Source organism: Poromitra crassiceps, assembly GCF_964638095.1.
Source record: "Poromitra crassiceps genome assembly, chromosome: 14".
Lineage (NCBI taxonomy): Eukaryota > Metazoa > Chordata > Actinopteri > Beryciformes > Melamphaidae > Poromitra > Poromitra crassiceps.
This window is the reverse complement of record NC_139633.1, coordinates 24,594,716-24,617,711: the sequence shown is the minus strand read 5'-3', so window position 1 is coordinate 24,617,711 and position 22,996 is coordinate 24,594,716. Positions and strand designations below refer to the sequence as shown.

The following is a 22,996-nucleotide window of genomic DNA, read 5'->3' as shown; positions in this document are numbered from 1 at the left end:
ATCTACCGCTGCTGCACTACCCGGACCTCCACTCGTTAAGCTGCTGCACTACCCGGACCTCCACTCGTTAAGCTGCTGCACTACCCGGACGTCCACTCGTTAATAAGAGTTGAAAAATGAAACTGACATCATTTAGGGGTGAATTCGTTCCCAAAAACATGATTGTTTGACCTTCGCTCCCGTGCAGCTTATGAAATCGCTCCCGCAGACAAACCCTTAGTAAATCTGTGTGGTCAAAGTTGCTTTGCTATTGAGGCATGTGAACTGTCCCATGGCTCCTGGTTCTCTATTGTGTCATGTGTACAGTAGTGTAGTGTGTTAATGAATATTTACAGCACCACAGAAAACAACCAGGAAGAGAATGGAGGGAGAGAGGGAGAGAGAGAGCGAGCGAGAGAGAGAGAGAGAGAGAGAGAAAGAGAGAGAGCGAGAGAGAGAGAGAGAGAGAGAGAGAGAGAGGGAGAGGCTTGGCACTGCTTCAATATTATAACACAGACACAGACCTCAGTGTCTGTACAATAAGGAAGAATCTTGGTGTGTGTGTGTGTGTGTGTGTGTGTGTGTGTGCGTGTGCGTGTCTGTGTGTGTGTGTGTGTGTGTGTGTGTGTGTGTGTGTGTGTGTGTGTGTGGTGCGCTCCTCCTCCTGTCCTCCTCCTCACTGGGTGGGGGAGCAGTCGTCCAGGTGCAGCAGCTCTCTGACCAGTCTCTCTCCAAACTGCGCTCGGCTGTAGCGTTGGACCGTGTAGGCGTCGGACATCTTGTAGAGGATGTACGCGTTGTTGATGGCGATGCTGATGCTCAACCAGAAGACCTGCTGCCACGTCTTGTTGGGCTTATGGAAGATAAAGTACCTGTAGGGGGGGGGGGGGGGAACATGGACCGACTCAGAACGCTTTGAAAAGCACACTGGAAAGGAAGGCTGCCCCACAAAGCCAAAGCACTGACTGTGTAAGAGGTGCAACTCTCCTGACAAAAATATATGATGATATAGCCATGGTCTATGTATAATTTAATAGAATTATGCTTGTATTTTCTGTTGCTATGAAGGCTAAAACCTTTGTTAAAGCCTTTGACTTATTCACCTTATGTAGAAGTGACCGTCTGGCTTGAGAGACTAACAGGAAGTGTAAATACGATCGGAAGTTCCGATTGTATTTACACTTCCTGTGACTCGTAAACCTAGTCTGACTCATAATGTGAGTCAGACTAGGTTTGACCAGGTGAGTCAGACTAGTTTGACCAGGTGAGTCAAACTAGGTTTGACCAGGTGAGTCAGACTAGTTTGAGCAGGTAAAACAGCATTTTGAACAGGAAGTCGTGATACAATGATGGCTCAAGTGGGCGGGGCTGCACATAAGGTGAATAAACACCAAAAGCAGTTGCTGGTGTTTGCCTCACTAGGGCCGTATGTAGCACAGGAAATGTCTCTGATTGAAGACAGTTAACACACCTGCATTATGGATGTGTTTTCTTTAGCCAGGGTTGTGACTTATGGACGGACTGTTCATTCATCCTTTCTGGATTAAAATGGCTGGAGTTGTAACATCAAACTTTTAAGAACTTAATCCTTAAAATCACTAATGGTGACATTTATTCCCAAATTACATATTGCAAAACTGCTTTTCTAGATTTGTCTTGTTGTAACTGTCTACTCTCTCTCAGTATTAGAGAGCGTTCCTTGGATAAAGCGTAGCCACAACACAAGCCTAAGGCAGAATATGCCGCGTTATGTCTCCCTGAAATGGGAGTGATATTAGTTTTCCACTCACTGTGGATCCAATACAAGAGTTCAAATATCACGGCTACCTTGTGTCAGCTGAGGCGAGCTCGTTTGTGAAACATTGATACATACTTGCTGTACTTGTCATCATATTTGCAGATGTAGCTGAGGTGGGCGGCAAAGGCCTCAACAGCCAACGGGCATGGGATCTCGCCACTTTTCCTCTTGATGATCATACCTGGCACACACACACACACACACACACACATGCACGCACACACACACACACGCACGCGCGCGCGCACGCACGCACACACACACACACACACACACACACACACACACACACACACACACACACACACACACACACACCAGAAATACAGTGTGAGAAAGAGACATATTTGACAAGGGCGATATTCAATACAGAATTTCCCCACTAGAGGGAGTAGCTTTCTCAAGCCTCAGTTTCACTTGGCCACCAACAAGACATGGGAGTAGAAGAGAGGCACTGGCCTACCTCATTACCTCTCTCTTTGTTGTCTGCTCCCTGGCTGGCTGCTTTGAGTTCAGGTTTAATTCTCGGTGGCATCCTCTAAGTGTTTATTTGTTCTTTACATTTTCAATGCGATTTCTTTATGCATTAGGAAAATGTTGATTTTATAGAGAGGCAAAGTGACCGCCTACTTCCTGCTTCAGCACTGTACCAGAGATTTTCATCCGCCATTTATTTTCCCATAGACATTTCGTAAAATGCTTATAAAAATAGTTTCACTTGGTCAAACCAAACGGTTCAGATATATTTGGAATCGGGAGAGACCATAGAACATTTCACTCGGACCAAAACTTAAAAAAACAACATCGAAATTGATTTTTCTTTAAATCCGCCATTTTCTTTTAACGTTTTGGTCCAAGTGAAATGTTATGCGGTCTCTCCTGTTTCTAAATATATCTGAACCGTTTGGTTTGAACAAGTAAAACTCTTTTTATAAGCATTTTACGAAATGTCTGTGGGAAAATAAATGGCGGATGAAAATCTCTGGTACAGTGCTGAAGCAGGAAGTGACGTTCCACTTTGGCTCTCTATTATCTGTAAACAAATTTTCTTCACATTTTTGCACGAGTGAAAACCACACACACGTGTGCCCCCCCCCCCCCCCCGATCCCACACACACCCACACCCACATTCACCCAGAAAAGATTGAAAAGTGACTTGATACTGGATGATAAAGGTTTACTGAGTTGTCTCCTCATGTACCGGTAATTCACATGACGGTCCAGCCCCCAGGTTTAGAGCCTAACAACACTGTAATCCAGAGTAGATTATACAACAGGCGGGGTGGGGGGGGGGGGTTGGGGGGGTTGGGTGTAATCATGATCCTGTTGCCTCTTTGAAATGGATTATCCTGGATTAGGAGCTCTCAATTGATTTCCATGTCATGTATGCTGAATAACGTGCCTTATTCCACCTGACAGTCATTTACATCTAGGACCGCCAGAACTAATCTGATTCCCACTGTGAAGTCCAAAGTCTTTGCAAATATGAAACAGCCACTTATGGTGCGTGTTACAAAACACCCTGCACAGACTATTTTTTGTGGTTTAGATTAGAAGATTTACATTAATGCATATTTTGTCCATTGTTGTTGTTGTTTTCATCTCATCAGTCAAATTGGGGTTGAGTTTCCCCCAAACATGTCTGTACTCAAATTGTTACCTCAAAGTTGAAGGTAACAATTCTAGTACAGACATGTTTGGGGGATGGGAACCCTTATATTACTAAACCCTTAGATGAAATATAAGTCAAAGACAAAGATAGCTTGCCTTGCCTTGGCTGAAAGTCAATGAGATCAAGTGCAAAGATGCTTTTTGACCGTATGATTGAATAAGAGCAGGGTGTGTCAGAGAAGTGCTGCTCACCTTGTTTTGTCGGGGAGTAAGCGTTGGTGAGGAACCTGAAGTGTCCTTTGTTGTACCAGCTGATCAGCGACATGGCGCCCTTCATCATGACTCGTGATTGGCCGCGCTGCGCCGGCGTGGAGCCGCAGACCAGCATGCACTGGGGCAGGCCCGTACAGTCACTCTTCCTGGTGCTCAGGAGACCACAGCAGTAGATATCTGGAGGGCAGAGAGAGCAGAGCAGCTATCACTCACCCATACAGCATATTGATTGAGCAATGTTGGGAAGCTATACGCGTGGCTTGTGGACACCTACTAACGATTCTGATTAGTCAAGTCAAGTTGACGTTAGGTATTTGATGCTATTGAGTGCTATTGATACTAGATAGACAGACAGACAGACAGACAGACAGACAAGATACATAGATACTGTAGATACAGTAGATAGATAGAAAAATAGATAGCTAGATAGCAGAGCTCTAGATCAATCTATTATGTTCCGTGTCCGTGTGCGTGCGTGTGTGTAAGCAGAATTTTGGGAGGCCACAGCTATGCCGTTTTACGTGCGATCGCGGTCGGGCTGAAACCTTCAGAGAGCACCCGTCACTGACCTGACAAGAGCCGGATTTTTTAGTGATTGCCCTAATTACCTAATGATGTGATGTCATCAGCGATGTCAGTGATGATGTCATCAGTGATGTCATCCTTCCTGGAAGTTCAGTGATGATGTCATCAGTGATGAGAGAGGGAGACATCGCGCGCGCGCCAATAGGGCAGGTGAGGCCACGCAGCAGCCGAGCTGCGTATGCGAGCTGCAGGGCCAGCTCGGCGAGCTGCAGGACAGGCGAGCCTAGGAATCGAGCGCGCGAGATGCCTAGTTACATAGAATCCCAAAACAATAATCGTCAGAAAGGAAGTAGATTTTAAATAATGCTGCGACTCTCGTGGACACATCGGTTTCTGCTTCTGCTGTGAACAAACTTCTTGCTGTCTGCACTTCTTCTCTTTCATATTCTATCTCTGTCTCTCCATCACCATCTTACTTGATTTCTTACAAGGTCCAGCTAAACCCAAACAATCCTGCTGCTGACTGTGGCTGATTTGATGCTCTTCTCAGTTAATGATTTTTATCTGTGTCTGTGTGTGTGTGTGTGTGTATCCACTGTCAGGCCTTCAGATTACTGCAGGGTAATTAACTCTGATAATTAATCCAGCATGGTAATTGTGAAGGAAAACAATGCATTCACAAGCTTGGAATTTGGGATGCAGCAGCTGATTTTGCCTAGCGGTGCTTCACCCACTCAGGAGGACTAAATAGTTCACTGGACTTTATCTGCCTGTCTGATTGAGTTTGAGATTGTTTTATTCTATTCACTTTTATGAAAGACTTTTACAGGGACTGTCAGATTTTTTTTTTTTTTTTTTTCACGAGGGTCCTTCACATAGAAAGGAGCCAGTTGAGGTGGTTTGGGCATCTGGTAAGGATGCCACCTGGTCGCCTCCCTAGGGAGGTGTTCCAGGCACGTCCCAGCTGGGAGGAGACCACGGGGCAGACCAAGGGACTGTCATGAGAACATCACCTGGTGGCTACAGTATATAATGAGCCTTATAGAGAGCCAAAGTCACGTGCCTTCTGGTAAAAATATGAGTAGTGGTGAACGGCGAGAGACAAATTGACAAACATCACGTGTACTTTATGGCACAATTCAAACAGGGTAAAAAAAATGACATGCCATACTGTAACTCGGTGGTTGTAAATCATAGAAACGCAATTCCTTTACTGTTGTCTTGCTTGGGTCAAGCTGCATTTGTGTAGCAGGGCACACATTTAATTATTCAATTTAGAGAAGGTTTCACCTATGAGCTACGGTTTCAACAGTGTTCGTGTAAACAGGAATCTGATATGGGTCACTTTTCAAAAGCAGATACAAGCGGTCACACAGGGAAAAAAAAGATACAGGCAAAAGCAAAGCATCAGACCTGTGTAAAGGCAGTCTTAAGTGATTAAGACCAATGAACACATTTAGTTAAGAAAACAAGGTTTATTTCAACAAAGGCCATGGCTGTGCTACGGCTGCAGCTCGGGCTGCTGCTTGAGCTGGGCTCCCACTGAGACTTGGCCTGGTATCTGGGCCCCTGCTGAAGCTTGGGCCTGGTCTTTGTCTAGCTGGGCCTGGGCCACCACTGAGCCTCCTCGGCCTGGTAGCTGGGCCCCTGCTGAAGCTTTGGCCTGGTGCTTCCCTGGTAGCTGGGCCTGGGCCCCCACTGAGGCGTGGCCTGGTAGCAAGGCCCCTGCTGAAGCTTTGGCCTGGTCTTTAGCTGGTATCTGAGCCCCCGCCCCCACTGAGGCTTGGCCTGGTAGCAGGGCCCCTGCTGAAGCTTTGGCCTGGTGCTTCCCTGGTTGCTGGGCCTGGGCCCTCACTGAGGCGTGGCCTGGTAGCAGGGCCCCTGCTGAAGCTTTGGCCTGGTGCTTCCCTGGTTGCTGGGCCTGGGCCCTCACTGAGGCGTGGCCTGGTACCTGGGCCCCTGCTGAAGCTTTGGCCTGGTCTTTCCCTTGTATCTGGGCCTGGGCCGCCACAAAGGCTTTGCCTGGTCGCTGGGTCAGTGCTGGGGCTTGGGTTGTAGCTGGGCTGCTGGGGCTTGGGGTGGTAGCTGGGGTGCTGGGCCTTGGGGTTGCAGCTGGGGTGCTGGGCCTTGGGGTGGGAGCTGGGGTGCTGGGCCTTGGGGTGGGAGCTGGGGTGCTGGGCCTTGGGGTGGGAGCTGGGGTGCTGGGCCTTGGGGTTGCAGCCGGGGTGCTGGGCCTTGGGGTTGCAGCCGGGGTGCTGGGCCTTGGGGTGGGAGCTGGGGTGCTGGGCCTTGGGGTGGGAGCTGGGGTGGTAGCTAGAGTGCTGGGCCTTGGGGTGGTAGCTGGGGTGGGAGCTGGAGTGCTGGGGCTTGGGGTGGGAGCTGGAGTGCTGGGCCTTGGGGTGGGAGCTGGGGTGGTAGCTAGAGTGCTGGGCCTTGGGGTGGTAGCTGGGGTGGGAGCTGGAGTGCTGGGGCTTGGGGTGGGAGCTAGAGTGCTGGGGCTTGGGGTGGGAGCTGGGGTAGTAGCCGGGCTGCTGGGCCTTGGGGTGGTAGCTAGGGTGCTGGGCCTTGGGGTGGTAGCCGGGCTGCTGGGGGTTGGGGTGGTGGCTGGGCTGGTGGTTCCCTGTTTCACATCATGGCGTCGTAAACGCAGAATACCATAACTTGAAGAAATTGGAGCAGACCTTGTTGCATCAAAAGCTATGATTGAGAGGAAGAGCACCCTGGAAAGAGAACAAGTTGTAAATACTTCACAATTATACACCACCAAAATGTTAATGTGTCAAGAGTGAAAACATGTCCCAATACAAAAGAGGAAAAAAAAAGTACTACCTCACACAAATACCAACAGCCATTTTTTCAGCTGAGATGATGGTGGCACAGATGAAGAGAATGGAGTCGGCGAATGCCAAGGTGGAGTTGGATCACTCACTGCAGGACGCGTGGTATAGACAGAACAAAAGCAGAAACTGCCCTTCCACCTAAGCTTGAGGAACCAGTGAACTCAGTGGTCCTTTTAAACTGCTGCTGACTGGGTCGTTCAGTCACATGTCTCACTCTGATGAAGAGATTGGAACCAGCTTGGAGATAGCAGCAGAGATCATGTTGAAAACCTAGGACAGCTCTATTTGTAAAGTGCCTTGAGATAACTCTTGTTATGATTTGGCACTATATATATATACAATTGATTGATTGATTGATTGATTGATTTTATTAGTACATTTTACTATGTTCATGTACAAGAAGTACATAGTATATAGTCAGTCACAGTATTTAGTCATTGCAATTTGTAATTCAGCAATGGCAGTAACTTGTACACTAGCTTTATCCATTCTATGGTCAATGTCTCAATGACAGAATGTTTAAATGTGAGGAGACAGGTCACCATGACGGCACCACGCTCTCCAAATGAGAGAATATTTAAATGTGAGGAGACAGGTCAGAGGTCACCGATGGGAAATCAAACCAGGGTTACAGTCACGGCTGCATAACAAAGATACCCTTGATACAGTGTGCATGAAAATCAGAACTCTGCACTCGTGAAAACTGCATTTATCTGTAACAAAATATCACAATTTCCTCACAAAACTGCTGCACAATACCTGTTGAAACATATTGCAAAGACAAAGGCTGTAAGCTGCACATGAGGAAAAAACAACCAGTTTGGATTCGGAATTTCTGTTTTTGAGGTGTAAACAGCATTTTTGAGCAAGTGCTCAACGATTTCTTTTGAGCCGTGACCAGGCTGAACACTCCTTGATCAATCTCCCATGATTTACTATGCATCCCAATGGTGTTCCAGGCAGTGTTAGCTGCTCGCACCTCTTTCATTTAACACATTTGACCGCAGGTCAAAAACCTCTGGGTTCCCAGCTGACAGAAATACAGTGTGATTAATGGCAGCTTTTCTGAGGTTTTAATCTCAATGTGACTTCCTTATTTAAAGGTTACGCTGCTTTCTAATGGCAGGAATAGAGGGCAAAAGTGGAACGTCACTTCCTGCTTCAGCACTGCACCAGAGATTTTCATCCGCCATTTATTTTCCCATAGACATTTCGTAAAATGCTTCTAAAAATAGTTTTACTTGGTCAAACCAAACGGTTCAGACATAGGAGAGACCGCGTAACATTTCACTCGGAGCAAAACGTAAAAATAAAATGCGGGTTTAAAGAAAATGTTTTTTTCTATGTTGTTTTTTTCTGTTGGTCCAAGTGAAATGTTCTATGGTTTCTCCCGATTCTAAATATAGCTGAACCGTTTGGTTTGAACAAGTAAAACAATTTTTATAAGCAACAACAACAACAACAACAACAACAACAACAACCAGCTCAGTGGCCTTGTGGTCTGAGTGTCCGCCCTGAGACAGGGAGGTCGTGAGTTCGACCCCCGGCCGAGTCATACCAAAGACTATAAAAATGGGACCCATATTTGCCTCCCTGCTTGGCACTCAGCATCAAAGGGTTGGAATTGGGGGGTTAAATCACCATGTGATTCCCGAGCGCGGCGCACGCTGCCGCTCACCGCTCCCCCAGGGGACGGGTCAAATGCGGAGAACAAATTTCACACATTGTGTGACAATCAGTGGGACTTTACTTTACCTTTAACAAAGCACAGTCATTCAAACTTATCAATCCCAGGGCCATATTTCCAAGTATATATGATCGGTGCTTCTATGATCACGTGCATCTTCACCAGTCTCCGATCCTTTTACATTCATGTGCATGAGATGAAGGCTTTTCACTTGAGGTGCAAGGAAAGACAAAGAGAACTGTAGGGCTAGTTTCATCTCAAGGTGAACTGCAGCAGACTGCTTCGCTCTCTCTGTTGCTTAGCCTGGGGATGTTATCGTCACGCCATCATTGGAAAAAAAACACACACACAGAAAGGGAGGGAGACGAGATGAGGAGAGAGATGAGAAGAAACAGGAGGCGAGAAGAAGAGGGGGTGAGAGGGAGAGAGAGAGAGTTGGGGAGAGAGAGAGAGAGTGTGGATAAGCGAGACAGCAGAGGAGACATATTGAACCACAAATCAGGGAGACTAGTCCATACCCGGGGATGTGTGGACCACAACTCCAGGCAGACTTGCCAAAAAATGCTCATAGATATCTTAAATGTGGGGGAAATGGAAAAATCATCTCTGTCAGTCCCTGCCTGTGCCAATGCTCGATGCCCGTGTGCAGTTTCAGATTGATTGGCCAACCCGTTGGGGAGATACAGTAAATGCATGCAGACAGAGTTTTTACTCTTAGTAACTGTGTGTGTGTGTGTGTGTGTGTGTGTGTGTGTGTGTGTGTGTGTGTGTGTATGTGTGTGTGTGTGTGTGTGTGTGTGTGTGTGTGTGTGTGTGTGTGTGTGTGCGTGCGCACGTGTGCGTGTGAAGCAGATTTTTCCATTTTCGGCAGGGCGGCAGGCAGGGGGGAGTTCCCCAAGCGCGTGCTTGGCGACTGTTAATTTGTGTCGATACCACATTTATTTTGAACATTATGACCGGGCACAACATCATTCTGTCTATTATTGGCATGGCTTTTATTTTGAAATGGGCCCACCGGACGTTCTGCATGTCGCTGTGTCCGTGGCTTGACCGCGGAGCGAGAGGAATCAGGAGTCGGATTAACTGATAGGGGAGTCTGGCAGATGGTCTGTGTCCACACACACACACACACACACACACACACACACACACACACACACACACACACACACACACACACACACACACACACACACACACACACACACACACACACACACACACACACACACACACACACACACACACACACACACATACACAGACTCTCTCTCATATTTGCATTTTTCTGTGCAGTTTTCCTCATTCTATAGTAGGATAACGAATAAATGCAGAGGTGTGTGTGAAAGAAAAAGTGCATGCAACACTGATTGACTAGGATGCAGAGTGAGAGAGAGGAGAGATAGTGAGAGAGGGGGAGGGAGGGAGGGACATACACACACACATAGCCTACATATAGTACGACAGAACGGCAGAAACAGGCATCTGTCCATCTGCAGCGAGTTTGCGTACCCTGTTTGCTGAATTCACTGAAGAGGCCGAGGCTGGTGATGGACGGCCCGGTGAAGACGATGGTGTTCTTCCCGGAGATGTTCTGGCAGAGCTGCTTGGCCACCAGACTGTGGAGCTGAGGTTTGTTCTTCAGGGTGGACAGCCCATCTGTCCCCTGGCCCTCCTTCAGATGGACTGAGATCTGTGGAAGTCAGGAGGAAAGGGAGGAGACATGGGACACGGAGACCACTTAGCATTTTCCTTCAGCCTCCTCAGTGCAATCTTGCTGTCCTCCAAGAGCAATTTAGATACAGGGACTACAACTATCCCTAGACCGATTCGTTATTTCGAATCCCACATAGGTTACGCCAAACCCCACATAGGTTACGCTAAAACCACGACCGCAAAGCGTCCTGCCTGTATTTGGCCAGTCGACAGGAAAGTATCGCGGGACTTCACGAGACTTGGTGACCTAGATCACGTTTGAGGTAATTTGATCCCTGTGCACTCCAGGAAACAGCCTGGGGTGAAATAACACTCTGCTGGATGTTGACGGATCAGATTATGGCGATATTTGGCGAAAAAGGGAAGAAAAATAGCTATTTAGATGCAGGAAATACAGGCTCACACTTGGCCCCAAATCAACTCCACTTTACGACTGACTTGGACGCTATTGATATCAAAACAACGCTAGGACGCCCAGATACGCCGCGGGGATCGCCGGGTGAGTGGACAAATCATAATTAATGGCAGGAGATGGCTCCAGGTTCGAAAAAACCGAAATTCTCCTTTAAGCTAAAAGCTAAAAATAAGCTGTTTATCTGAATTTGTGAATTGATAAGATTTCTCTGGTCTATTTAAAATGTACTATGTAAAATAGTAAACAACCAGCTAATAAGCTAAAGCACATGAGAACTAAGAAATGTTCTAGATACTGAATATGTTGATTTGTTTATTTTATGGATTATATTAATGAGTGAATGGAATTTGATAATAATTTTGAAGACTGGAATATGTTTTGATGGGCTTTATTGTGAAAACAAACTGAGATAAAAACAACACATATAAACATTGAAACAGAAACACAGACACTTGAATAAGGGAAAAGGATTTAAGAGAAATGTTTGTTATTATTGTTAAAAAGAATATTGTAATAAATGAGATGTGATTTGGGATAACAAGCAATCGGTTCGTGTCTCTGCCTCACTGCATTTAATCTTCACTTTTACAGACACCGAACCAACAAATTCATTTGTTACCTCCGTACCTGCCCTGCAGTACCAGTAACACAGACACACAGACAGTTAGAGAGAGAGAGTAGACCTCAGTGCAGACACACAGACAGGTAGAGAGAGCAGACCTCAGTGCAGACACACAGACAGGTAGAGAGAGCAGACCTCAGTGCAGAGTAGACACACAGACGATACAGCAGACTGATAAAGAGCAGGTGACTGCCAACGTGCATCGCCTCCGTGTGTATGCTAAGGCAAAATTTGTGAAATGGATGAAATAATGTAATTGCTTTAGCTTAGGGGTCTGGGTTTGGGGTTACTCTGCATCGGCAAAATTATCAATAGTTAGAATTCTCCTTTATTTTATTTGACAGAGCGTAACCCAATGAGAGAATGTCGGATCATTTGCATTGGGATCACGGTGAACACTCTCCCCACTTACGCTAATGTCATTCTGGACTACATCCAATCTAAAAAGGGAATAATTTCTTCTGCAGAAGTGCCTCACATATATCTATTTATGGGTTCTTGGCAGTGGAATAGCCCCCTTGTTCGCCATTTCATTCTAGTGTCATTCTAGTTTGTCCAGCCATTTCCCCCACGGTTTGAGAAAGACGCTTTCTTTGAGGAGACTGGGCAGGCAGGTCACTCTCAAACCATAACAACAGAACAAACAATTTGTTCTATTCTATTCTATTCTGTTCTATTCTCTCTGCATGCTCGCTTGCATGTGGGTGGCAGGCTGGATGGGAGGAGGAGTGTTTGGACACAATATTTCCACCATAGCAGAAGAGAAATGTCAGCACTTGCCACTTGCAAAAAGCCAGACAGCGTTTACACTGGAGAATATGCTGCTTACAGTTTGCTCAGGCATCCTGCTCCGCAAATACGGGCTAATTAGGAGGTTGCCTGGAGCACTCTGGGTGCTGATATACAACACTCGGAAATAATTTGGGGGATTGTGGGTAATAACGGCCACCCCCTCCTCCCTTCCCCCTCTGTGTGTAATGGTCAGTGTTGGCCAGGTCTTGCAGCCCCTGCAGTGCTGGGCATCAGACACATGGGCGTGTTGCGTAAGCCGTTGGCGTAGGAGTGGAAGGTTGCAAAAAGGCAAGGTCGTTAGTGAGCAGAGTAGATCTGTCCGCTCTCAGCTCATTAGCCCCCCCCCACCACCCCCATTAAAAATCTAAAATCTAAATCAAAAGGACATTTTGACAGCCAGTATTTCTGCCAAGAACGTGGATGCATTTCAACGTGTTTTTTTTTGCATTTTTGCATGTACAGCCTTTTTACAGGAATGGTTATAAATATTTCACGTCGAATATATTAAAAGGAACTTTCATACTTGCAGTATTAACAGCTGACTGGCTGGATTCAAATGATGCAACGACATCTATGGATGACCTTAGAATAAACGTTGAAATTTCAGCAAAGTCACTGATGTCTCGATTAAAGTCATTGATGTCTTGATTCAAGTCTTTCATGTCTTGGTTCAAGTCTTTTGGCTTTAAGCAGACTTCACAAATGCCTCTGGAGCAGCCGTTCTCGTCAGAGAACGCACACACACACAAACTCTGTCTTTCTCTCCCTCTCTCCCTTTCTTTCTCACTCAGAAGGTGGCGCTGTTTCTGATCTTTCACCTTCTCTCCACAGAAATGAATTCATTCAATAGACTCTATGCACACAACACTTCCTTGCTTGACGTTAGGCCACCCTGCCACTTCCGTTGCTATAGTAACACAAAACTAATTTACATCATTTTTCGTCTATTTTATTCCAATTTGTGTGTCGAGGGCCGTTTTTGTAAGCTACGATATGACTAGTGTAAGACTAGTTCAGTCTATAGGACTGGATTAGTGGTGGGGCGGCCTGATATCAAACACGGAAGTGTTGCGTGCATAGAGCCTATTACTCATATTACGCATCATAGAGCATATGAGCTGTTAAAAATACTGGTACAACAACCTTCCCAAAAAATAAACACACACCTACACACACACACCTACACCTACACACACACACACACACACACGCACACCCACACACACACACAGTGGTGTGTGCTGCTACCTGGCAGATGAATCCGGTGGAGGTGCACTGTCGAACCCACAGGCTGAACTTCCTCTTCTTCCTCTTCCTCAGCTCTCTTTCCGTACAGGTGGTGATGAAGACTGGGTCCTCGTCTATCAAGGGCTCATGAAGAACCTAGAACACACACGCGTGCAGGGTTACCATGCGTGTGTGTGTGTGTGTGTGTGTGTGCGTGTGTGTGTGTGTGTGTGTGTGTGTGTGTGTGTGTGTGTGTGTGTGTGTGTGTGTGTGTGTGTGCGCGCGTGTGTGCGTGTGTGTGTGTGTGTGTGCATGTTTATGTAACCATGTAAAGTAGTCCACAGAAAAAAGAAAGAAAAGAAGCTGGTTACAGCTACTTTTTTGTGTGCATGAGGTAGTTGGAGGAGATGACGAGTGAGGAGTAGTGCTATGATTTAATTATAGATTATGGTTAGCATTAGGAGAGGATCATGAATACAAGAATATAGAGACACTGCATGAAATAGGCCACGCCCATCACGGGGGAAAGCTCTCCGTCTCCGTTCACTTCCACACACCAGCGTCATTTTCCTTGAATTAAAAGCTGTTGTGTGGTGGGGCTGCGCAGACAACAAATGTAACAAAATCTCCAATTTGCAAGATGTGCGTCTATAATTCTCATTCTCTCCCCACCTCCTTCCTCCCCCTGCTCTCTTCTCCCCCCTTCCTCTCTCCTGCTCTCTCCTCTTGCTCCTTCCCCACCTCCTATACCCTCCAACATCTCCCATTCCCTCCCCACCCCATCACTCTCTCACATTCCCCCTGCTCTTCCCCCTTCTCCTGCTCTCTCCTCTGCTCTCTCTTCATTTCTATATTTTCTATATTATCAATTGTTCAAATGTTATCTTTATTCTGTATATTCTTGTTACTGTTGTGTTAGCTAGAATTAGCTAGACATACTTTCTGTGAAGCCCTCTGAGACATGCTTGTGAATTAGGGCTATATAAATAAACTTGACTTGACTTGACTTGAATTAAAGTTATTTTGTGCTCCCGAGCAAAACAAGGAAGCCATTGAGAATTGGTGAGAAGAAAAATGTGGATCTAGCTGTGAAGGAAGGAAGTTGGAGTGTTCATCTTCCGCATATATGTAACACGCGACATAGGAGAACGCCACGATTGGGGGGGGGGAGTTTTGTTTCTCCCCGTTTTGGGCGTGGTTTCTGAATGATGACGCGTGTCTCGTGAAGTGTCTCTATGGATGACATCACACATATAATAGATAGAACAAATGGTCAACTAATGGTCATTCGACATTATTCAACACTAGTTAGTGGCTTGCAAGTACTGTCCAAGAAAAAGGAAAAACAACTAATAAGAAACCGTTTGTCTCTGCAGTAATGATGACATGGTGGATATGGTGGAGACATTTTTTGTATGTCCCTTAGCCATGTTGAACCTCCAAATATTTGAAGTGTTTATTTGTGTCTGTGTGCTCTTGTACTGTAGCCTACTTCTGTTGTGACAGTCGCGACGTCACGGCATTGAGGAGTTCTCAGTGGGCAGAATAAATGTCAACTGGTGATTGGACGAAGCGTTGGCGCGTCTTAGTGGGTCTTGGGGCTGCGATTAGTTGAGAGACCTGGCTCAGAGGGTGGCCCTAGGAGCTGTCAATCATCATTACCCCGGGGCTAAACTAAACTCTCAAGAAGCATATCAGTACTGGGTAAATCCAAACACATTCTAGATTACAAATCACTTTGCATTCTCTACTGTTCCATGGTTTTACCATATCTAAATTACTGCTCGGAGGTTTGGGGAAATACATATAAAGGTTCACTGCATTCAATAATACTACTACAGAAAAGAGCTATAAGGATCATTAATAATGCTGGATATAGAGATCACACTAATATACTATTTTTAAATTCAAACATTTTTGAAATTTGTGGATAAAATAGAGTTTAAGACTGCACAAATTATGTATGAGGCTAGAAATAAGCATCTGCCAGGAAACATTCAAAAAATGTTCTCTGACAGAGAGGGGGCTATAATTTAAGGGGGGAGACAAATTTCAAAACACAAGGCTCACGGACAAGATTAAAGTGCTTCTGTATCACAATATATGTTGTGAAGCTATGGAACAGTATGAATGTGGATCTCAAGCAATGTCCAAGCATAAACCATTTAAAAAAAAGGGTATAAACAACAGATTTTCAAAGGGTACAGGGACAAAGCAGGACAGTAACGAATATACAATTCGTGACAGAGTTATGTGTAATGCTTTTTTTGTTTTGTTTCATTAATTTACCTATGGTGTAAAACTTGGTGTTTAGACCAAGTTGAGATATTATTAACTTAAGTTTGACAAATGATGAAGAGGGGGGTAGGACTAGATAAGTGTTTACTTCTTCCTACTCCTTTTTGGACACATTGTACATTGAGTGTTGCCCTTGGGGCTGAATTATTTTATGTTATTTTAAGTATGGGAAAACAAACATATATATATATGCTATATGTTTGATTTGTTTTGTATTTGTTTGTGACTTTTTGTTTTTAACATGTTCAAAATAAAGCATTCATTCATTCTGCACACACCTTAACACACCTCCACTGTAAGCCAATCAGATTGCTGGTGTCTTTTTTGAAATACATCTCTCTCTATCCAATTCAGTCTGCCCAGATCCATCTATAGAAGAGTCGTGACATCTCCATTAACTACAATGAACCCGTTTTTTTTACTCTCAAGAGTTCCCGGAAGTAAGGTTATGGATTAAGCAGCGCTGTCGAGTTGCAGCGAAATGGACAGTTTGTGTTGTACTTTGAAAGGGTCCGACGTTTAAAGAATCAAATTGTACATTAGCTTTATTTTAGCATTCAAACGTAGCGCGAAACCCCTTCCTGGCTAGTCATTGGCCACTGAGTCAACGCATTTTGGACCTCCGCTGACGCCACTGTCTTACTAGATTGCTCTGAGTCTGCCCGACTCCTGCTGCTGTCATCACGCACCCCTCCACCTCCCCGTCTCCGCCCTGTCTTCACCGATCCATCAGATCCATCAGCTTCATCAGTCTCAGGAGAGTCATCAGTCACCACCAGCACCAGCAGTGTCTAGACTCTCCACTGGGGGATTTACCTTGTAGCTGCAGTGTCTAGACTCTCCACTGGGGGATTTACCTTGTAGCTGCAGTGTCTAGACTCTCCACTGGGGGATTTACCTTGCTGATGCCCCTCCATCACAGATTTCTCCCTGTAGAGCCTCAGCGCCAAAGACTTATCAAGATTCATCCTCACTATAGTCTGTTATTGTAAATAATTAAATTCTCACTATTTTGTCGCTGTAAATATTCATTCTGTTATTCTGTTTATTTTATTCATACGCTAGTATTCTCCTGATTGAACTGTAGCTCCGGTGATCACGATTTCAGACGGACAAGCCCGTCTTTATTGTCACACGATTACAATCAACACATGCACGGAGGGCCACAACACACACATGCTGACGGTGGCCGGTGAAATTTGTCCTCTGCATTTAACCCATCCTGGCTTTGTCCTTTCCTCCGGGGGGCAGGCCAGGAGCAGTGGTCGCTTTCTCGTACAGCGCCCGGGGACCAACTTCGGATGTTGTCGTCACTGGTCGGATGACGATGACGATCTGATCTTCTGCATGTTTTTAATGGGGGGGGGGGGGTTATATACGGAGGAACCCCCCTGGGGGAGCACGGGGAGAACATGCAAACTCCACACAGACAGAAAGGCCCTTACGACGAGATACCCCACCTGGGCAGTAGGCACTGAAGATATGGGGGGGAACACAACCACAGCGCCCACAGTGTCCCAGGCGAGAATCGAACTCAGGACCTTCTGACTGCGAGGCGACAGCTCTACCACTGAGCCATCGTGCCAGGCATGGCGAAAGGATTGCTTGCCATGTGGGACTCTGATGGCGATATACGGATGAACTACTGACTGTCTTCTCCTTGAACTGATGGATGTTTATGTGTGTAGCTGTCCGTCCGTTGTCATTTTCGGCGGCCCTTTTGCACGTCGAGATTCCAGCTCAACACCGCAGATGCTTGGATGCTCCGGAACCCACAGACGAGGAGAGCTAGTACGCTTGGGAGAAGCGCTTCCTTGTAGGGATGGGACCGATCCGATCCAATATCTGTATCGTGTGCCGATACCGACCCCCGGATCCGGATTTTTTTTTGCAATTCCAGCGCGGGCCGCAACGAGCCGTAATTTGCCCATATATAATTCTTCTTTGCCTTGTATATTTTCTTAATTTTGTCTGCTTTTTGCAAGGTATATAAAAAAAATATATTTAATTGGCCAAAACTTTGCCTATACTGTATATTCAAGAAAAATATCGGTATCGGAATATCGGTATCGGCAGATATCCAAATTCAGGTATCGGAATCGGATCGGAAGTGAAAAAATGTGGATCGGTGCATCCCTACTTCCTTGCCTGGGCCTGCACAAGGTTCGACAGAGAGGAAGCTTTGGCCAGAGCTACGTTTTTCAGCTAGGGCCACAAAGCCTTCACTACTACTAAGTCATGTCATGCAGATGAATGCTAACAGAACTCAAACAACCCAAGTGTACATTTCAACTAGATTGTGATGAGCATCTTTGGATTGTGTTGAAAGCCTAGACTGTAAACGATGCCATATTGATACGATAATAATAGATGAGATAAACACATTCAAACCGTGCGGTAATACTATCCTTACTGGGATTATGTGTCATGGTGAGAAATGAGCAACATTCGGTTAGGGAAGTGACGAAGTTTAGGTGTGTAGTGGTGAGAGGGTGTAACTGCAGTCAATGGAAGGTCCTCCCAAGTATAGAGACACATAATAAACGTGTGAGTGTAGGTGTGACAGAGGAAATAAATCTACTGTTCTCTGCAGGAATGTATACTCTGAACTGTACAGCTTTGTCTGCAAAACACTCGAGGCATCATTCTGAAAAATACTGCCCACTCCTGTTCTCTTTTTAAACCTTTATATCTCTATTTTATATCTTTCTTTCTTTCTTTCTTTCTTTCTTTCTTTCTTTCTTTCTTTCTTTCTTTCTTTCTTTCTTTCTGTATAAGTACAAACTACAGGTAATTTGCTGTTTTATTTAAAGCTGCATTCAGTGATGTTTTTGTGTTAAAATAAGTGTTGGCATCGCGATCTGACCTTCCGTTTCCCAGAAAATGTCAACTTTTCGCCGCCAAGGAGAAACGTTGAACATTTTCTGGGAAACGGAAGGTCGGATTGCGATGCCTATAAAGGACTATACACCGGTATGTATTTTTTCACCCCGAATCCAATGCTACCCTGAGTCGCTACGAGTTACGGTTGCAGAGATACGTCCGCCCTGCATGCAGGACTACAGGAGAGAGATAGAGGACAGCGGGGGGTGGGGGTTTTAAGTCACTGACCAAACACTATTTCAGTGATTGCTGTCAGAATATAGAGCCATTTAACGCTTATTTTAACACAAAAACATCGCTGAATGCAGCTTTAAACACCCCTGGTACACAAATGAATATAGCACACTCAGAGAGTGTTACAGACAGTAATGACATGTTCTCTTCGAATTTCAGACTTCAGAGAAGATGAAAATAAAGTTGGCACCAAAGTCAATGGAAGCAGGTGGACGGAGAGAGATGGAGGCAACGTCGCTCCAGGTGGCTCAAACGCAGGCTGACATTTTTCCAACTTGAGGGGAAAATCCACCTGACACAGTACAGCCAATCAGCTTCAAGCAGAAATCTATCCAGGCACAGGGGGGAAAATGTCCACTGGGTATTTGCAACAAAAGTAACGACTCGATCACAAATCACACAAATCATTTATGAAAGCTTGATCCCCCCCCCCCCCCCAAAAAAAAGAAATTGGTCCTGCTGGCTACAAGCCTGCTGCAAATGGATTATGAAATGTAATCTTGACAGGATTTAAAAAATATATAATTCTGAAGTTTCAAGTGTTCTATTTTTAAAGACGAGCCATGAAACTCATGCAAGTAAAGCGAGGAGAATTCTCTCCCTCACTGTCCGAACGTATACTAGATATCTGGTAAACAGATTGCCTGTGTGGGCAGTGCCAACTTCCTTTAGGATATTTCTTATTATCTGGCACACATTCACATAAACAGACACACAAACCGAAGCACCATCAGACAGACAAAACACAAATATATAGTCATGCACACACACACACATGCACAACAGCCCTGCACAACAGAATCTGCATGGCACACCTAACACCTGGCGGATATCCCAGCCATTTCCTAGAGATGCCTCCAACCACACATTCAATATTTGCATTTCAAATGACTTCCAGCTCTCCCTTCCTCGTCTCCTCTCCTCTCTCCTCGTCTCCTCTCCTCCCTCTGTCCTCGTTTGACTAGAGCTGGAGGCAGCACCGTGCAACAGCTCTCTCCTATTCTAGGACAAAGAGCCACAAGTCATGACCCAGTCAAATGTGGAGTTATGGGTTATTATTACAACCATAAACACAATGACACTATCAAGCCTTTTGGAGGATGACATCATCCATTCCAAACCGATATTCCAAACTTTCCCTACAGCTTATCCTAACACCTGAACACAACGTAGCTTCAAGTGACTGAAAACAGCAGTCCAGTAGCACATGCAGGGTTTGTGATGAAATGACTTGTACAATAGCTACAGTGCATCTGTGTATGGATGGAGTTCATTTGCATGGGTGTGTATGGGTTCAGTCCTGTGCATTACGTCAGGAGGGAGGATCAGAGAGAGGAGAGAGACTATCAACTGACTTTCTGCCCTGCAGAGGCTGTTCTCAGTCTCCGCTCAAAGATTTGACACTTGCAAATCAATGCCAATAATCGATCGCAGCTACCGGCCGAATTGCCAGGCTCTGGCGGAGGGAATGTGAAGCGTCATCATCAATAGACGACAATAGAGAACTGTGACGAGCCATCCCACTCAAACACACAGCAGACACTCAAACACTCAAACACACAGCAGACACTCAAACACACAGCAGACACTCAAACACACAACAGACACTCAAACATACAGCACACATACTTGATTCTTTTATTCCTTCCTTCCTTCCTGATTGGCTAGATTTGCTAAGAGCAACAGTTTCAGTCTGTGCCACTCTGACTGACGATCTGGGCCCATTCTCTGCTCCTGGCACAGAAACCAGAAACAGATCAAAACAAACTGGCCTAGATACACTGTGTGTGTGCGTTCGTGCGTGCGTGCGTGTGCCTGCGTGTGCGTGCGTGTATGCGTGTGCCTGCATGTGCCTGCGTGTGCGTGCATGTGTCTGCATGCGTGTGCCTGCATGTGCCTGCGTGTGCGTGCGTGCATGCGTGTGCCTGCGTGTGCCTGCGTGCATGCGTGTGCCTGCATGTGCGTGCCTGCGTGTGCGTGCGTGCGTGTGCCTGCATGTGCGTGCATGCGTGTGCCTGCGTGTGCCTGCATGTGCGTGCATGCGTGTGCCTGCGTGTGCCTGCGTGTGCGTGCATGCGTGTGCCTGCATGTGCGTGCGTGCATGCGTGTGCCTGCGTGTGCGTGCGTGCGTGTGCCTGCATGTGCGTGCGTGCATGCGTGTGCCTGCGTGTGCGTGCGTGCGTGTGCCTGCATGTGCGTGCGTGCATGCGTGTACGTGCCTGCGTGTGCCTGCGTGCGTGTGCCTGCATGTGCGTGCGTGCATGCGTGTGCCTGCGTGTGCCTGCGTGTGCGTGCATGCGTGTGCCTGCATGTGCGTGCGTGCATGGGTGTGCCTGCGTGTGCGTGCGTGCGTGTGCCTGCATGTGCGTGCGTGCATGCGTGTACGTGCATGCATGTGCCTGCGTGTGCGTGCATGTGTGTGCCTGCGTGTGCGTGTGCATGCGTGTGCCTGCGTGTGCCTGCGTGTGCGTGCGTGCATGCGTGTGCATGCGTGTGCGTGCATGCGTGTGCCTGCGTGTGTGTGCATGTGTCTGATTGAGTGTGCCTGCGTGTGCGTGCATGCGTGTGCCTGTGTGTGCCTGCGTGTGCGTGCGTGTGTGTGCCTGCGTGTGCGTGCCTGTGTGCGTGTGTGTGCCTGCGTGTGCATGTGTGTAGGTGTGTCGTGTCTGATACAGCCCGGCTGTCCTCATTCTTTTCCTCATTCCTAGGCTCACCCGCTACGCGGGCTCGCAAGTCCTGCAGCTCACCGAGCTGGCCCTGCAGCTCGCATTCAGAGTTCAGCCGCTGCGCGGCCTTGCCCGCAGCTCGGCTGCTGTGTGGCCAATGAGACCAGCATCACTGATGATGTCAGATTTATGACATCACTGATGATGTCACAGTGGGATTTATGACATCACAGTGGGACAATCACAGTGGGACAGAGAAACAGAGAAACAAACAGACATACAGAGGCCCAGCTCCCATTTATATACTGATGATGATGATGATGATGATGATGATGATGATGATGATGATGATGATGATGATGATGATGATGATGATGATAATGATTTTAGATCTAAATTAATGGAGTTGAATGACATTTCGATTAGGGCTGCAACTAACAATTATTTTCATAATCGATTAATCTGTCGATTATTTTCTCTATTAATTGATTACGGTAGTTGTTTGGTCTATAAAATGTCAGAAAATGGTAGCAAATGACGATCAGTGTTTCCCAAAGCCCAAGATGACACCCTCAAACGTCTTGTTTTGTCCACAACTCAAAGATAATATCAGTTTACTGTCATACAGGAGTAAAGAAACCAGAAAATATTCACATTTAAGAAGCTGGAATTAGATAATTTTCTCTTTTCTCTTAAAATTGTACTCAAAACGATTAATCGATTATCAAAATAGTTGTCGATTAATAATTTTCTGACGATCGACTAATCCATTAACCGATTAATCGTTGCAGCTCTAATTTCGATGTGACGGTGAGGAGTGGGGGAGGAGGGGGAAGAGTGGGCTAAGGGGCCCGTATACCCAAACTCTTGACATCCTCTTTTGTCCATCAGCCCACAATGGCACAAAGCACTCATATTGTATCAACAGCACGAGCAATTCAATCAACTAGTTTCCAGAGATCCATTAATTTTTATGAGCCCATGATGCAACGTTGTCTAATGACTCTGCAGTCAATAAAGATTCCATCAGCACTTATCACCAGAGTAGGGGTGTACCCCCCCGGTGCCCTGGCTAACTTCCCAAACAGGCCTTCCATCATGGCCACCTAATCACCCCTTGTTATCTAATTGGCACTTTCAGTACACAAGTCTCCGCTGAGATAGGCAGCTGATGTGTGGTGAGCTGAGCATCCTGGCTCAAACTGGCTGCCGTGCATCACCCAGGCGGGTGCTACGCACATCGGTGGCGAGTCCCCCCAGCCCCGATATGTGCAGCGCTTTGAGTACTAAAAGAGCGATATGTAATAAATTATTATTATTATTATTATTATTATTATTATTATTATTATTATTATTATTATTATTATTATATTATTATTATTATAGGTCATTACCTCTGTTTCTCAATTCAGTGACGTGGAAGAGTTGAA

The 22,996-nt window shown here is 46.1% G+C and overlaps 1 protein-coding gene across 1 annotated transcript in view; it reads right to left on the bottom strand.

Moving 5' to 3' along the window:
* Positions 1-655: 655 nt before the first annotated feature.
* The window catches only part of pgbd5 (piggyBac transposable element derived 5), a gene marked incomplete at both ends in the record, with an annotated part of 32,187 nt that continues 9,846 nt past the window's right edge, over positions 656-22,996 (bottom strand). The window contains 5 exons of the mRNA XM_083651021.1: positions 656-851; positions 1,853-1,958; positions 3,641-3,838; positions 10,226-10,406; positions 13,507-13,641. Of these exons, the coding sequence (XP_083507147.1) occupies positions 656-851; positions 1,853-1,958; positions 3,641-3,838; positions 10,226-10,406; positions 13,507-13,641 (816 nt within the window). The remainder of the gene's footprint in view (positions 852-1,852; positions 1,959-3,640; positions 3,839-10,225; positions 10,407-13,506; positions 13,642-22,996) is intronic.